Source organism: Pelobates fuscus, chromosome 4, assembly GCF_036172605.1.
Source record: "Pelobates fuscus isolate aPelFus1 chromosome 4, aPelFus1.pri, whole genome shotgun sequence".
NCBI lineage: Eukaryota > Metazoa > Chordata > Amphibia > Anura > Pelobatidae > Pelobates > Pelobates fuscus.
In genome coordinates, this window is record NC_086320.1 from 349,945,263 (window position 1) to 349,963,033 (window position 17,771).

The following is a 17,771-nucleotide window of genomic DNA, read 5'->3' on the forward strand; positions in this document are numbered from 1 at the left end:
CGCTATTTAGTAGATATACTTCTAATGCACACATGCAGGTATCTAATTGTGCATTATTTTCACTGGAGTATATCTCTTGTCTGCTGCCTTTGCAAGCCCTCCCCTTCTGCCCTAGCCCAGACATTCTGTGGCTGTCCAATCACAGACTTCTTAATGTAGCTCAGTGAGAAGTCTTTGCAAGGCAGGTGCTCTGCATCTTGAGTTCAGCTCCACTAAGCTAACCAAATCAGGATGTATCCGAACCTGTTGTCTGACAGCTTGGGGAGTGTAACAAGGTGAATTTATGAAAATGTCAGTTTCAATTATAATAAGAGAACATGTTCTTCACACGCAAATCACTTAAGCAAGTTGAATTAGCAATTTTGGCCTACACGTTTGAATGTCAAAATATCCTGTATTTTGTTTAAAGCCTGGTTTCTCAACCTGTGGTAGACATAACTCCTAAATTCCAGAGAACTGAGCAGTGAACATGCAGGGGCACAATCTACACACCAAAATGACTTCATTAAGAAAAGTTGTTTTGATGTCTATAGTGTCCTTTTAACCATCAAAGAAGTCCAAGAAGTGAACGTCTGTTAATCGTGTTGTTAAAAACTATTCATTTCATGCATAAATAAGTGGTGAAACAAATAAGCCAAAAGTACAGTATACTTTTTATTTTATTTTTTATTTAAACATCTGCATTAAACTAATACAGTTAGGTTATATAAAAAAAAATGATAACTGAATCTGTGTGATATGTATAGAAAGCCGTCTCTTATCAACTTATCAGCATTTATTCTGTGTTTTCCGACTTGAGGAGCTTAGTCTCACTAGCCAAAGAAATGCTGTGTGTCTTCCAAAATACATTTGTTGTCAGCAGAATCAGCGAACATTCTTGTTTGCCCTGCAGAACACAATGCTTATGCTGAGTGCATAACTAGAGCAGACATTAGGCAGGTGCTGTCATTGAAGAAAAACAATGCAGTGAATCATTTTCACGAACAGCTACAATATTTACATTTCTAAAGTGGACTTTCACCAACTGATTACACATTAATCAATCGAGCAGGAGATACTGCTTTTATCAAACCAAGTAAAATGATACAGAGTGTGCGGCTAATCAGAAACATGCCTGCTGCATGCTGGGAAATAAAATGTTATATTCTCAAGGCCGAGCCAATGTATGGTTAATATATGTTAGAAACAACTGATCCTTTAAAACATACAGTTTCATTGTATTGCCTCTTTTTAACTTTTTTTTTTTTTTTTTTAAGGTTTCAGTAACAGTTCCATTTCTATATAAATTTCATTTTTTTTAATGCATTTTTTATTTTAAGGGGTCAAAATATTTTTTTAAGATTATAGCCTAGAAGTTTCCAAGTTGGTTTCTACTGCTGTTGCACGGCAATTCCCGAGAGGATTACAGTGTAACAACTTTCAGAAGGCCCTACATATCGAGATTTTTAAGATATACCTAGTCTGTTTGTTTGTGAATCACTGGACAGTCATACTGCCATCTAGTGGTGGAGGTGTGTTTACTACATGCTGATGTCGATTGTGTGATTAAGAGTTGTGATGTTTCTGAAAATCACCTCTAACTTTTTGTAATTATTTTCTGGTGATTCTCTGTATTTAAATGTATATTAAAGATGAAAGAATTGACATTCAATCCATTCAGTTATGGTACACATTGTTTAGGAGTAGGAGATACCGAAACAATGTTTCTGTTCGTTCTCCTCTCTTTACGCTCTCTTCGTGAAGACTGATTGATGCAAAGGGGAAAGTCTTCTAACAATAAATGACAGGGGGCTATGATGATATCCTCCGTATAGAGGTAAATGCAATGATCTGAGTCTCTACATTTTATTTTACAGACCTCACACACACATATTTTATAGTAAACCTCACATTAAAACATGGTGGGAATTGATCGTACCCCTATAAATCAGAACTTTTCAGAATGTTGGGATTCTAAATATATAATCCTTCCCCCGCGGTTCTGTCAGTTCATTACAATGGACATTTTGTGAATCTGGCAACCACATTCCGCCTGTTTCCATTCCAGGTGACGGGCACTATATGGAGATTTGCTGTCTGATTGAAGGCAGTTGCTCTATGTGTATTGGGGACACCCAGTGGCATTTCACAGACATTTTGTTTTTCTTGCATCCCCACCTGCTCGGTTTTGGAGGATGACGTGATGAATTTTTCCACATCATTAAGAGAAATATCATAGAAGGTTTTCTTGGAAAGTAGTGAACTTTTTATTTATTTTTTTTGCCTATTAAAATGTATATTAGAATTTTTTGTTTCCAGCTGCATGTTTGTATGTTTAATGTTTTCCCACCTTGTTGCAGGAACTCACATAAAGAATTCATTAGCCATTATTGAATCTAACAGCCAATCTGCCCCCTCTGGGTCCACCGATATGCAGGTTAGCCTGCATGACATGAGGCGCAATGTGGCAGAACTTCGCCTGCAGCTGCATAGGATGCGACAATTCCAGGTAAGTTTTCATTTTGCTAGCTTGCACAATTAGTATTTGTGATTTTTTTTTATTATTTTTTTTTATTATAAAGTCTTAAATAATACTGGGAAAACAATGTAGTGGAAGACAATAAAAAAATCTGCCAGAATTTGGGGAAGGGTATTTGAAAACCTTTTCCCTGGAGAGACAGAAGCAGTCATGATTAGCCTATGAACCTTCAATAAACCAAATGTCCTGCTTGGTTCCATGAGTCCTTCTTGTAGTGGTTATAGTTCCAGTCTGTAGTTTTTGCACGCTGGTGTCTTCTCTCTTGTTTCCTCTCTGGAAAAGTTGTTTCTTTACTTCATGTCCTGAAAGACCACTTGTGCAAGACTTCTCATGGCCAATACCTGTACTTGGTGTCCCAATATCTTGCTGAATGGTATTTATTTTTCCCCCAAGGTAGGGTATTGGGTCTACCGAAGGAATTTTGTGAGATGAATATTTTGATAGTGGTTTTAGGTTATAAATGCTGGAAAATGAAGAAGCTGTGCAGGCCCAGTTGTGTGCTGTGAACAGGTATAATCTGACGCCAACGATGTGTTTAATAACAATAGCTGACAGTTTAATTCTGGCAGCTCTTAAGGAGAGAACATTAAGGTTGAAATTCAATATGCAACCAAGAAATATGCGCGGTTTACGTGATAAAAGTGTAATTGAACAGATGCATAAAACACTTGTGAAACGTGGTAAAAGAGAAGATAACAAAAGGTTTAATTGAGGGTCGCTTGGCGGAACTGCTCAGGGTAAGGATTGCATACAGCTTTGAACAAAAGCCGATCTTAAAATCTAAAATAATGGATTATGTTGCTCTTTAGTTGTACTGAAATACAGAGAAAAAAAAATTACCTGAGCAGTGGATCAGGGGCTGCATTTGTCATGCTCTGTAGACTCATTAAAATCTCAAATCAAGCAACAAAAAATATTAATGAGGTCTGTAAGTTTGTTACCCTGGTAACCAAACATAATATTTTAAAATGAATCTCCGTGTTTAATGTGTTTTTTAATTTTATTTCATTCGTACTCTCAAAAATTGCCACATATTAATATATTTCAATTGTGTTTATCCCTTTCGTGCTGCATTACGTGCCTTGTCTGGAACCGAAAAACCTTTACAGAATGGTACATCATTCGCTAGTGGTGGCTAGTTACCCTCTGATATCTCCATATGTATCTTTTTCAGATAATGTAACTCAGATATCATTTTAAGGTAGCAATATTCGCAGATAATGTAACATATTACAAATACATTAAAGGTAACGTGTTTCTCCTCCTCTAATGCCATCTGTGTCCTGGTTGTGCCAGAACTCAACTGGATTGTGATGTCAATTGCTAAATCTTTAATGTGCAAAGATATTGAAACATCACAAGAAAAAGAGGCAAGCATGAATTATAGGTGATTTTCACAATTTTAATCAATAGAATACTTTCCAGAACACGTACCCTTCCCCTTTCCACTACAGAAAGATTCAAGGCTATGTTTAACAGTAAATAAATATGATTGCACTTTTTTGATCGCTTAAGCCATCTGCAAAACACAGCCTTTAAAAGTGTAAAATCCATTAAGAATGTCATTCATCGAACAGATTTAAAGTGGAAATGGACGGTATACATTCCTTCTGCTTAGTTTGTAGTGGCCCTGCAAACTCTATTGAGCTTTATGTTAATTACAAAGTGATCATTCATTATACAGAGTATGTAGAATAGGCCCCGCAGGGAGCAAACATTGAGTCAGGAAGGCATGTAATATACTGCGATTTGGACCATTTAAGTACATTTTTACATACGTTATTTAATCACGGGCTGCTTGTAGGCTCGAATTTACCATCAGATATGAATCATCTGTTGGAGATGCTAGAGAGGGGGAAAAAAGAATATAAAAATGCCAACTGATTTCTTTTGTATAACAGCTGCAGAACCAGGAGATGATGAGAGCAATGATGAAAAAGGCAGAGATTGAAATCAGCAGCAAAGTGACAGACATTGTCAAGAGTTTGGAAGACCCCGTGCAGAGGCAGCGTGTCCTTGTAGAGCAGGAGCGTCAAAAATACCTTCACGACGAGGAGCAAATTATCACCAAGTTATGGTGAGTAAATTAGGAAATAATCAATAATCCCTTTTCTCTTGTGCTACTCAATTTTAATCTACTCCTTAGATAGTCACGACATCTTCAGCAAAATGTAATTAATCTCTTTACTCTACTCTGTATTGGCTCTTTGATACATTGTATATATACAGTTAAAGGTTTTTCTGAATAGAACTGTGTGACTCTTTCTAGAGGACCCTGACAGAGGTAAAACCGGAACAATTCTAAGGCTGACTGGTAAATGTAGACCCATCAACAAGAAGTGTCACTACTTGTTTCTAATTCACTTGGGAAGAGGTTCCATATTTAAAGGAAGACTCCAAACATGTTTACCACTACAGTCTGCTGTAGTAATCTGGCACCTTACCAGAGCGATCTGTAAAAGTGTTTTAGAAGAGAAGCTTGATGATAAGTAGGTCCAATCAGTAGTATCAATAATTAGGTCCGATACAGGCTACGTGTGTTTCACTGTCACCCTTCGAGCCCTGCTTAAGCTAAAAGGCGTAGGACTTTGGCCACAGGTTCTCACTGGGAATACCAATCAAAGGTTGCCTCTTTTTACAGAGGAGTGTGTATAACAAAAGTGCTCAAAAAAGTCAGAAAGTGATTTACAGGCAGCTCAATACACTAGTGTGGAAATATCCTCTATTCCACTGAATAAATTTAGTAGATATTGGTGCGGTGTAAGTGACAAGGACCTACACCTATAAGTGGAGCGCTCAAACACAGATAAATCTTACCAAAACGTAGTCTCACTCAATGGTAAAATATGGGGTACATGTCAAAGTAAAATACAATATAGTGTAGATGGTACTGAAAAATGGCTACACAGTGATTATAATGATATCGTGCTGAATATTACACTCACATTTCAAGGAGCCTGTATATAGAAAACACTGGCTCCGTATAAAGGCTTGTGTGCTGTTATGGTAGCACCACCCTCCTACTTCGGCTTGAAGAATTTCTCAGGAACACGAAAAAAAGGGAAGAAAGCAGACCAATGTGTATACTTATGGTGATAAATGACACAGGTATGTGTTGAATAAATGGGGTGCTCACCTGGTCCTGAGCCCACGAATCCCGGCTCTAGGTGTGTAGGTTTTGTGCCAATTTGAATGGGGATGGCACTTCCCCTGTGAGGATTCCTTGGAGGCTCCAAAAAGGACTTGGATGAGGTTTTGAATGAAAATGGTGAATTTATTGGTTTAAAATAAACATAAAAACAAAGATGATAAAAGTCCTCAAATAAAAGTCCTTTAAAAATGGCCAATACGCGTTTCACTCTCAAATAGAGCTTCTTCAGTCAGCTGTAATGTTAGTCCTCTGAATCCTCCATTTTATGTCATCTGGGTCTTCCCCTTTAATGAGTTAAGTTCATTCTGTCCAATCAGATTCAATTTCACATAATGTGTGTGTGTGTGTGTACCTTTAATAGGTTAATGATGTTAACGCCTTTATTTGTCTATTTTTTCATTGGTGGGCAGCGTTGGTTGGCGGAAGTGCTTGTTTTCAACCGGGTGGTTGGCGGAAGTGACATCACGTAATCATGTGATCGCCATCCAGCCACTCCCCAAAAAAAAAAAAAAAAAGGACATGATACTAACAATGGTTGGCGGAAGTGCTTGTTTTCAACCGGGTGGTTGGCGGAAGTGACATCACGTAATCATGTGATCGCCATCCAGCCATTCCCCCCCCCAAAAAAAAGACATGATACTAACAATGGTTGGCGGAAGTGCTTGTTTTCAACCGGGTGGTTGGCAGAAGTGACATCACGTAATCATGTGATCGCCATCCAGCCATTCCAAAAAAAAAAAAGGAGCTGAAAAAAGCAAATAGAGCTGCAGAATTGAAATGGCAGTAAAATTGCATAATGTCAAATATTGATACAATGTAAATAGTGGTGCATATAGACTAATACATACTGTGCTGGTGGTACATATATTTTTAAACATTAAAAAGGTGATATTACATACATATGTGCTAGAATAGATATCCTTATTGGGTATTTAAATCAATATTCTTTAAGTGGTATTCACAGTGTTTATAGTGTTCGGGCATATATAATATGCCACTGATTGAATATGAATAAGAGAAATGTATGAAAGAAAAACAAGGGGTATAAAAAGGGTAGAATGGATTACAATGGATAAATTCCATTGAACCCAAAAAAGGGGGGATACCCATTTAAATGAAATGGCAGAGTTCAAAGTCTATATTCAAACCCCGGGGCTTTAAAGTCCCGAGGTTGAATATCCACCTCATCTCACTCTGTCCCAATAATTTATTGAGGTCGCCTCCCCGCCAATTCCCCTTAACCTTTTGTATACCCATAAAGAGTAATTGGGTGGGATCACTGTTGTGGGCTAGGGTGAAGTGGTGTGATACACTGTGATACACTGTGATACACTGTGTCCTTCAAATTTTTTCTTAATATTTCTAGTGTGTTCCTCAATCCTAGTGTGTAAATTCCGTTTAGTGCGTCCCACATATTTTAAACCGCAAGGACATTCCAATAAATATATTACGTTGTTTGAGTGGCAAGTTATAAGTTCTTTAATAGGGAATTCCTCATCGTTATTGCAGTTCTTAAAAGTCTTAATATGTCTATTTTTATTATTGGTGTTCCTACATGCAAGACAAGTACCACACCCGTAAAAACCCTTTCCTTTATTTAGGAAGGTAGTGGTTTTAGTTTTTTTAATGTGGTTCTTTACCAAAAGTCTGTTTAAATTAGCTGCACCCCTAACTGGGAACCTAGGTAAACTGGGAACCTAGGTAAATTATTAAATCATTCTAAAACAGTTTGATAAATTACTCTGGGAGGGCTATGACTACAGACCACAGAGATAGAGTTGGTGATTTTACAGTTTAGTGATGAATCGCGACTAGTACTTCTCATTTAGAGTACATGACAGTTGATTGTAAAATGCCCAGCAGTGCTTTAGACCATTCACTGCATTGTTGGCAAAGGCATATATCAAAAAGAAAATTTGTTTGTAGTTCATTAGTTCTTTTTACTTTGCAATACCTTAAAGCGCTGCAATACCTTCAAACAAAAAAAACGTTTTTTTTTATCAATAAGCATTACGGTAGTTGTTTTGCTAAGTTACCAGAATTGTTTCTACTACGATCATAACATAGGCTCCTGGTAAGTTTAGGTTTTTAGTAACAAGTAGAATTTAGATTAATACTACCACATTCCAAAGGGATGTGTTTCTCCTTATGTGAAGACCTGTGCACAGTCGTTCAAGGTAACTACTGTACAATTTATTGCAGGATTTGATTACACAAGTCTGGCTTTCACAATTATTTAATTTAAATCCGTCTTGCTATATCTAGAGTGCTGTTTGAGCCATGATTACACTGTATATATATCTTCTGTGCAAATGAGTTAACTTGCATAGGAGTACATTTTATGACAAAGGAGGTAGGGTATATTCCTTAATAAGACTATAATATTTTGATGTATCTGCTGCAAGTGGTGGTAAGGGAATGTACATATTGTATTCAATACTACCTGCGTCAAACCTGCTTTACTTTATGGATTTCGCATTAGAAAGTAAATAATAAAGCTCTCTAGTTTTCCATCGCTATTGCAATTTAATATACATCATAGATTGGATATATTCTCAACATGTCTAAGATTCTGGATACTTTGTAGCAGTTAGGACATTTATCATGGGAGACCTAAAGAGTGTATCCACATTTATTGCTCACACTACCATTGATCTGAATTCATAATTCTAAGGTTAGCCTGTGCAATGCTCTTAAATGTATATATTTTTTTAAGAATGTTGTGGATTTTTTAATGCTTCAATTCTCATTGACAACGCCAGCTGTTCTGTCCTTTCAGTTCCTGCTAACAGAATGTACTGGAGGAACAGCTGGTAAGGTTCCAGGAGAAATCCATCATCAATTTTTATACACACTGGTAACTCCATTATCAGGAGTAAATTACATTAAATCACTTGAAAGCAGCAATTCATGATTTTTTTTTTTAAATAAATTTTTCCTTTAATATGACCTATTTTTATAAATGTACTCACTTTACTTAAGCCAGAAGGTGTGAGTTGTTATCCGAAAGGGTGCTTATAGTTATAGATCAGGGGTAGGAAACATTTGGCACTCCAGTTGTTGTGCACTACATCTCCTATAATTCTGTTATAACCATAATGTTGGAAAGGCTTGAGAAGAGATGTAATCCACAATATCAGGAGTGCAGAACATTGCCTACCCCTGTTCTAGTTGTAAGAGTTAATGGTACTAAACCTTTTCTAACTATGTCTAAATATTTACAAAAAGCCTCTGCAAGTGATTATTAAATGAAACAGGTTTTAGAGCCATTTAAATTAGGGATGACATGTTTTTGTAGATGTCCTACTGCTGCAATGCTACAATAATTGAGTTTCATAAATCATGTAAAATCCCCAGTTACATCAATAGTTACAGACTTACAGCATTATTTTATTTCTTAACATGGTAACGCTCTATGTAGAGTACGTATCTCAAACGTTGGTCCCCCCCCCCAGTTGTTCATCTACAACTCCAAGAATTATTTCAATGCAGTAGATGGTCAGATAATCATGGTAGTTGTAGTTTAGAAACATCGGGAGGTGGGGCAAATTTTGAGATGCCTGATGTAGAGTTATTACATATGAGAGAGCAGGTTTATCCAGAGGACACACACTAAGCCATGTTCCTCCAATACTGCGTGTCTGCTCCAATGTACTGTTTTCGTCTCCTTTTCGTCTCGTCTAAGATCCATAACTAACTGTTGATGCCCAATTTTGAGTAGTATGTCTTGTGACAGATGGGGCAAAAGGGGATTTAGGGATGATGCCTTAGTTTTTGTCTACCAGACGTACATTCATGCACCAGTACCCTTGGTGTTTACATTAACTCCTTCGCAAAATAGGGGTTCTTGTGTACTGGCTCCTCTGTTTTTGTTTAGTGGATGCATGGAATAGCCTTCCAGCTGAAGTGGTAGAGGTTAACATAGTGAGGGAGTTTAAGCATGCGTGGGATATTCATAAGGCTATCCTAACTATAAGATAAGGCCAGGGACCAATGAAAGTATTTTAAAAAATTGGGCAGGTTAGATGGGCCGAATGGTTCTTATCTGCCGTCACATTCTATGTTTGTCACAAGGATTTCTATTAATTTTTGTTTTATTTTAAATGGCAATATTGCCTTTGTGGTTTTATTTAAGCTGCTGGCACTTTTACCGAGTTCTGATAAGCAATAGCTTGGTCAATGTAATCATCTTCGGAAAAATAAAAAGAACGAACACCAAAAAATATAAAGTCATTTTTTGTGCTCCTAATCCTTTTTTTTTTACATTGTCTTTTATTGGCCAAAGTCTTAGTGAATGTGATTAATTTCATGAATGCGGGACATATATCAAACCATTGCCAAATGCATAGTGCGTGTGTACATGTAATTTGTATATTCCATGGAACGCGGGTTTGTGCTTTCGGAAGCGGAATATTCAAATACATTCGGCTCCATCTGGCCTGTGCTGATAGTTCAGTCGACTGACTTTACATTCCTACGTTAATATTAGAAATCAGCATTAAAAAAATATAGAAACCTTCAGTGACTCCTTAAATATATTCATAGAACTTGCCAAATTTTGCAGACCACGAAAAGCTTTCTCTTTTATCTGAAATTTCCATGTGGTTTTAGCATTCATTAGTATGTGGGACCTCATGAAATCATTAATGTTGAGTTATGGTGCTTTTAAAAAAATTTGGTGAAATGCTGAATTCATCGATCAGATTCGAAAAGCGTTTACTTAAGCGGAAAAATAAAATATTTATAAAATTGTAAATATCTCAGAATGGCAAGTTGCCAGTAACTCTGACTATATTATATTTAAATTCATATCTTTTGTTTCACACCATGTAACATTTGTACGAGCAGTGATCTCCGTATACTTTTGCCAACTTTTAAGTATTCACCAGCTTTGGGGAATGGGGCTGTCAGCTCTTTGGAAGCAGTCTCACTCAGTGAGCTGAAAATATTATTAATTAATATTGGCATTTATATAGCGCCAACAGATTCCGTAGCACTTTACAATATAATAAGAGGGGAAGATTTATCAATAAATGAGACAATTGTAAAAACTTACAGAAACAATAGGTTGAAGAGGACTCTGCGCAAACAAGCTTACAATCTATATGAATGATCTGCATTGATCCTCCATACAGTGGAAGATATTGTGTTTGAGATTAACTTTTTAGAAGATGGTTTTCGAGTGCCAATACACACACCTCTCATTCATTCTAATGATAGCATTGCATACACGTGCAGAAATTGGTCCATTTTTTTTCACTGGGAGATCAATGATTGGCTGATAAAACTTCCACTCCCTGATTTCTGTAGAACAAGTAAAGCATGCAGACTAGTGATGTCGCGAACATAAAATTTTCCATTCGCGAATGGCGAACGTGAACTTCCTCAAATATTCGCGAACGGGCGAACCGACATAGACTTCAATAGGCAGGCGAATTTTAAAACCCACAGGGACTCTTTCTGGCCACAATAGTGATGGAAATGTTGTTTCAAGGGGACTAACACCTGGACTGTGGCATGCCGGAGGGGGATCCATGGCAAAACTCCCATGGAAAATTACATAGTTGATGCAGAGTCTGGTTTTAATCCATAAAGGGCATAAATCACCTAACATTCCTAAATTGTTTGGAATAACGTGCTTTAAAACATCAGGTATGATGTTGTATCGATCAGGTAGTGTAAGGGTTACACCCGCTTCACAGTGACAGACCAAACTCCCCGTTTAACGCACCGCAAACAACCGCAAACAGTCCATTTGCACAACCACAAACTCCCCATTTGCACAAGGTTGGATACCAAGCTAGCCATGTCCCTTTCCTTGTCCTCACTGATGTTATTGAAGGTCTCTTCCTCCACCCAGCCATGTACAACACCAAGGGTCCCCGAAAGGTGACAACAAGCCCCCTGGGACGCCTGCTGTGTTTGGTCTTCCACCTCCTCAAAGCCACCTTCCTCCTCTGACTCCTCTTCTTCAGACTCCTCTCTCTGCGTTGCTTCTCTCTGCGTTATTATAAGGTGTGTTAAGTAGTACTATTCCTCTAATATATAATTATAATATATAATATTATATTCGTATAAACTGCTCACATGTTCCAATGAGCAGCCAGCCACTACCCCATGAGTGCAGCCCGCGAGCCCTGCGCATATAAACAACTCACTTGAGGGGCTAACGCACACCACTAAAGTGCTTATGTTGTTTTGACTTTCCATGAGACGCTACAGTGTGCTACCAAAGTGTTTAATACATCTCAACAAGAAATGCCTACATGTCTCCCCAGAGTGCCTACACTAATATTAATTGAGTCGCTAATATGTACTATAGATGTGTTTACTGGAACCAAGTATCAACCGCTAATGTACGCTACCACTGGGCATATCCTAAACTCACAAGAGTTACTAACAATGTGTATATCCTATCACCACAGGAGTTACCAGAGAGCATTGTCACTGTGCTTTACTTTTAACCCCACATGAGTTACCAGAGAGCATTATCACAGTGCTTTACTTTTAACCCCACATGAGTTACCAGAGAGCATTATCACAGTGCTTTACTTTTAACCCCACATGAGTTACCAGAGAGCATTATCACAGTGCTTTACTTTTAACCCCACATGAGTTACCAGAGAGCATTATCACTGTGCTTTACCTTTAACTTCACATGAGTTACCAGAGAGCATTATCACTGTGCTTCACCTTTAACTTCACATGAGTTACCAGAGAGCATTATCACTGTGCTTTACCTTTAACTTCACATTAGTTACCAGAGAGCATTATCACTGTGCTTTATCATTAAAGGGAAACTCCAGTGCCAGGAAAACGATCTGTTTTCCTGGCACTGGAGGGTCCCTCTCCCTCCCACCCACCAATCCCCAGTTACTGAAGGTGTGAAAACCCCTTCAGTCACTTACGTGAGGCAGCGGTGATGTCCCTCGGCGCTGTCTCCTCCTCCGCGCCGCTCCTCCTACTGGCTCCGTCGGCCGGCCGGCGAGACTGATCCCGCCCACCGGCCGAGGAGACCTAATGCGCATGCGCGGCAATTCCGCGCATGCGCATTAGGTCTCCCCATATGAAAGCATTGAAAACGAATTTCATTGCTTTCCTATGGGGATTTGAGCTTTCCTATGGGGATTTGAGCGACGCTGGAGGTCCTCACACAGCGTGAGGACGTCCAGCGACGCTCTAGCACAGGTTTCCTGTGCTATGGACCAGGAAGAGACCTCTAGTGGCTGTTTAGTAGACAGCCACTAGAGGTGGAGTTAACCCTGCAATGTAATTATTGCAGTTTATAAAAAACTGCAATAATTACACTTACAGGGTTAGGAGTAGTGGGAGTGGGCACCCAGACCACTCCAATGAGCAGAAGTGGTCTGGGTGCCTGGAGTGTCCCTTTAACATCACATTAGTTACCAGAGAGCATTATCACTGTGCCTTACCTTTAACGTCACATGAGTTACCAGAGTGATATATCTTACTGTTTGTTCCCTACACCGGCATGGGCAACTAGCGAGCTATACTGTACTGTCTGTCTTATCACGTACGGGACACTAGCTGGTTAATCTTACGCCCTCATGGGCTGCTAGAGTGCGGCACCAGATAACAAAGCAAATATAGATATAAATGCTGTGAGTACTCACTATACCATGTTATGTTTGTAATGCCTGTCAAAGAAATGCTTGCAACAGCTGTTGGAGCTGTGCAAGCCCAATGTTATTTTATGCACAACCAAAATAAAAATAAAGAATTGAAAATAAATAAATAAATAAATAAAAAAAAGGATGCAGCTTCCGAATGAATCTAAAATGGATGCTGTCCAGGAGGTGGGAGGGTCTGGGAGGGAGGGTCTGCTGCTGATTGGCTGGAGTGCGTCTGCTGACTGTGAGGTACAGGGTCAAAGTTTACTCAATGATAACAAATAGGGGGGCGAACTGAACATCGCATATGTTCGCTACCCGTGGCGAACGCGAACAAGCTATGTTCGCCAGGAACTATTCGCCAGCGAACCGTTCGGGACATCTCTAATGCAGACTCACACTTGACTTCTTTCTTCTAAACCTATTTATCAAGGTTATAAAGAGTAAGTATTGGTAGGCACATTCCCTCTCTAGTTATTGACAGCTCTGCCCCCCGTGACTTGTGAAAATAGTGTTCGCATGAAGTGCATTTGTAACATTCCACCTGCTGTATCACAGCCTTGCTTGGATAGTGGTGATAAGCTGTCCTCCAAACCTGTAATGATCTAGGGATCCTCTATTCTCCTGCAAATTCACCAGTGGTGGATGGTGCAGGAGTGGGTCACATTGGTGGAGATCCTCAAAATAAGCCCTTTAATTGGATTTTACCATTGCTTTAAATCCAATACATTAATGGCAGTTTTGTCTACAGGGTGACAACTCTCCAATTATAGTATTGCATTTATTTGATAAAACCAACATATGTAGACGAGAAATATTTTGTTCATTTTGCCGTTTCTTAACTTCATCAGTAGTGTGTTCTCAAAAATAAATCAAACTATGTGTCAGCTACAGTTTGAGGGTTCCGACTAACCGGGTTGTCCACTAAAGTGAGAATTCAAAGTCAATTTCAAATTTAAGTCCAAAATAGCAGAGCTCCAAGCATAGTTGGCTAGGAGAATGTTTCCAGTTTGGTTATTTTGGACTTCAATTTGAAATTCACTCTGAATTCATGTGCTGTCTAATAGGTATATTTAGATCTAACGCATTTCATATAATAAGTAGCAAACCTGTCTACATGCATACTATGCCTGAAGTTCTAACATGCACACCAGTGCCGAGAGAACGTATTTCAAACATCTCAATAGTGCATAAACTGCCTGCTCCTGGCCTCGGGGTACAGGAGCCTCATGTGGATCTCATTGGCCGTGTGTCTCAACCTTTCTGTGACCAACACTTGTAGCAGGTTTTCCAGCCAAGTAGCCACAAAATTAGCATTTAAATGGCGCCTGTTTCATCTTTTCTTGCTACACAGCAGACAATCCCATAGCAAACCTTTTCATTAACTAAAAATGTTTTACACATATTTTTTTTTTTTATATTTACGTAAAATTCCAGTTTGTCATGGTAAACATATGACATAATGCTATAGATATGATAGACAACTTGAGACATATAAAAAATAACATCAAACATGGCATTCTATCTAGACCTGATAATAAACCGTAGCTACACAATATATACTAATAGTTCCATATACAGCATGTAGCACACCCTAGATTATACCACACATAGCATGCTGTGTAACATTAACAAGTCCTGTATGGTAAACTGAAGCTGAGCAGTCTTATCTAATTAATAGAATCCTCTCACTGGCTGGCAGGTGTATAATTAGCAATTACCCAATCTTAAAGATAGAATAATAGTGCTCTGAAATTGAAGTTTGATCTTTGAATTTAGAATAGGTCTTTCCGTTGTTAGACAAACTCATAGAATATATGGAGATTAATCCAATAGAATTAACTTGGGTTTTACAGTTTCCATCACATTGAAATCTAACTGGAGCATAATTTATTTTTATTATATATATATATCCCTTGAGTGCTTTCAATAGTGTAAGTATAATCACATTAACCTGAGATATTTTAAAATAATCTTTGATCTGTTAAGAGGAAATTGCAGTGAGCAGCCCAGAACAATCCAGATGAGCAACATTTAGGCCAAATAGTAAATATTCCTAAATTCCACTATTTTTCAACCCTGCTATATTATTAAATAATGTACTCCGATGCCAGATCAGTAGGAGTGTCTATTTAGTACATATGCAATAGCCTTCCAGCTGAAGTGGGAGAGGTTAACACAGAGAAGGAGTTTAAGCATGCGTGGGATAGGCAGAAGGCTATCCTAACTATAAGATAAGGCCAGGGACTAATGAAAGTATTTAGAAAATTGGGCAGACTAGATGGGCCAAATGGTTCTTATCTGCCGTCACATTCTATGTTTCAATATATATCTTTTTAATCTTAAACCAATGGAATGTTAATTTTTTTCATTTATATGTAAATAAATGTAAATTAAGATTTGCTTCACGACTTATTGTTTCTAATTGCGTGCAATGGTATATGTAGCCTTCTTACTATTCTGCATAGGCAGGCGTTCGAAAAAGTGTATACATTTTTATTCAGTGAACGTGAAAACACTTTCTGCTGATTGGGGAACTGATTGCTATGTACAAGATTCACAACTATGAAACCTTATAGATTTTTATTTGGCCTTTTTTGGGGCTGAATAAAAGAAGATGGAAGAAAATATCTAATGGTAAGTATTACATTTTTATTTAACAGGATATAGCTTATTGGGCCTCCCCTCTATATTATTAGAGTGAGGGGGTATGTAGGGTATTTTAACCCCTTAAGGACACATGACATGTGTGACATGTCATGATTCCCTTTTATTCCAGAAATTTGGTCCTTAAGGGGTTAATTAAAAATTATCCTTTTTTTTTTGTGAGGGTGTCTTACTAGCCTGGGGACTATTTATATTGTATTAGTACATCCACCTACCATCAATCAGTAGAGAGGGCAATAGGTCCCCAGTAATTATATTTAGAGCCCCCACCCACCGCCAATGGACAAGGTGTCCCCCACAGTGTATTGAGATAGAGCCCCCTTGTATAGCTCATGGATTAGGATGTTATGGACCTTATGTCTCCCCTGTTCATTTTATTTAATGGCCCCCCCACATGTAAATAACCCTGTAAATTATTGCAACGTTCCCTAATGTTAAATGCCTGGATAATAAGAACTTTACAAAAATGACTTTTCTGCATGAAAAAACTGCAGACCATGTATACTTGGTCACTTTGCATGTATTCGTCTTCCAGTGATCTTGAGGGCTTTGTTGAAGATATTAAAAAGGACCTAACGTCATCTCACAAATCAATTACGCTGAAGGATGTGGAAGACCGAGCTTTCATGCTGCGGCAGATTGGAGAAGCCGTTTCCAAACTGAAAGGTACGTAGATATCTGTTAATACTCAAAGTGTATGCAGTAATACTGTCTGTTATTTACTATACAGTGAATTGCCATGAATTCAGTGTAAATTCAAAGCAAAATGATTATTTTAGCCCTAAATAACTCGAATGAAAATATTTTTTTCCCCAAAATTTAGCAGTTTTTCGCCTAAATGTAAAATTCTGCACATTTATTTTCAAAATGGTTTAACACTTTCGTGATTACCCCTGTCAATATTTCACAATCCGTGTTCTCGTTGCTGTAACCTTGGTGCTGAAGTCCTGAAAGGGTTAAATAACGCAGAAATGTTATTCGTCCAATGATGTGATTTATTCATTTTCTGTAAGAAACCATCTTTATGTGCGTTCTCACTTTCAGGAGAGTTCCCTTACCTCCAGAATAAGATGCGGGCAGTTCTACGTGTCGAAGTGGAGGCGGTGAGATTTTTGAAAGAAGAGCCTCACAAGCTGGACAGCATGTTAAAGAGGATCCGAAGCATGACAGATGCCCTCTCCACGTTAAGAAGGTGACTTTCATTAAATTTGGATTTCTGCAGTCCTTATTAATGCATTATTATTATGGCAAGACTACATTAATAGCTTTTACCGGACATCTCAAGCACCACTTTGCTTTGAGTTTCTGCATTTTTCAATAAAAATAATTATAGATAAGGATTATATCATGTTCGTACTTTGCCCTTTGCTAAATCTCTCTTTTGAGAAGAAGTACCAGGCAATGAGATCCCTTATTCGTGAAGATTTAGAAGCTATGAATATATTCTCTGACCTTAGATAAATATCTCAGTGATTTTCATTCCAATCTTAGGAATCTCTTATTAGCCCAAGACTGAAATCTATGACTTATATCACATCCATTCTCTGCCCTTAGATAAATATCTTCTAGTATAGCAGTGAGGCTCATGAATAACAGTGCAATGCTGCGAAACCTCATATTAGTCATATACTGATATCTATAATTCTAGAACCTGATACGGACACTTTTGAATGAGGGACGTTATCAAGTAACATATTTTTGTAACTTTTTTTTTTTTTTTTTTATAAGAAACTAAAAGCATGGAGATATTTAAAGGCACAATCTAACCAGCATAAGTTGAGTAGCTTATTTAAGTGGTCAGAGT

The 17,771-nt window shown here is 38.1% G+C and overlaps 1 protein-coding gene across 17 annotated transcripts in view; it reads left to right on the top strand.

Annotated features, from left to right (window-relative positions):
- Positions 1-17,771, top strand: part of KIAA1217 (KIAA1217 ortholog) — a 591,389-nt gene that overhangs the window by 560,239 nt on the left and 13,379 nt on the right. For all 17 annotated transcript variants that reach the window (XR_010090786.1, XR_010090787.1, XM_063452543.1 and 14 more), the window contains 4 exons: positions 2,340-2,488; positions 4,420-4,595; positions 16,503-16,633; positions 17,012-17,159. Coding sequence is in view for 15 of the 17 variants with exons in the window: in XM_063452543.1 (XP_063308613.1) it covers positions 2,340-2,488; positions 4,420-4,595; positions 16,503-16,633; positions 17,012-17,159 (604 nt within the window). In the remaining 2 variants the exon portion in view is untranslated. The remainder of the gene's footprint in view (positions 1-2,339; positions 2,489-4,419; positions 4,596-16,502; positions 16,634-17,011; positions 17,160-17,771) is intronic.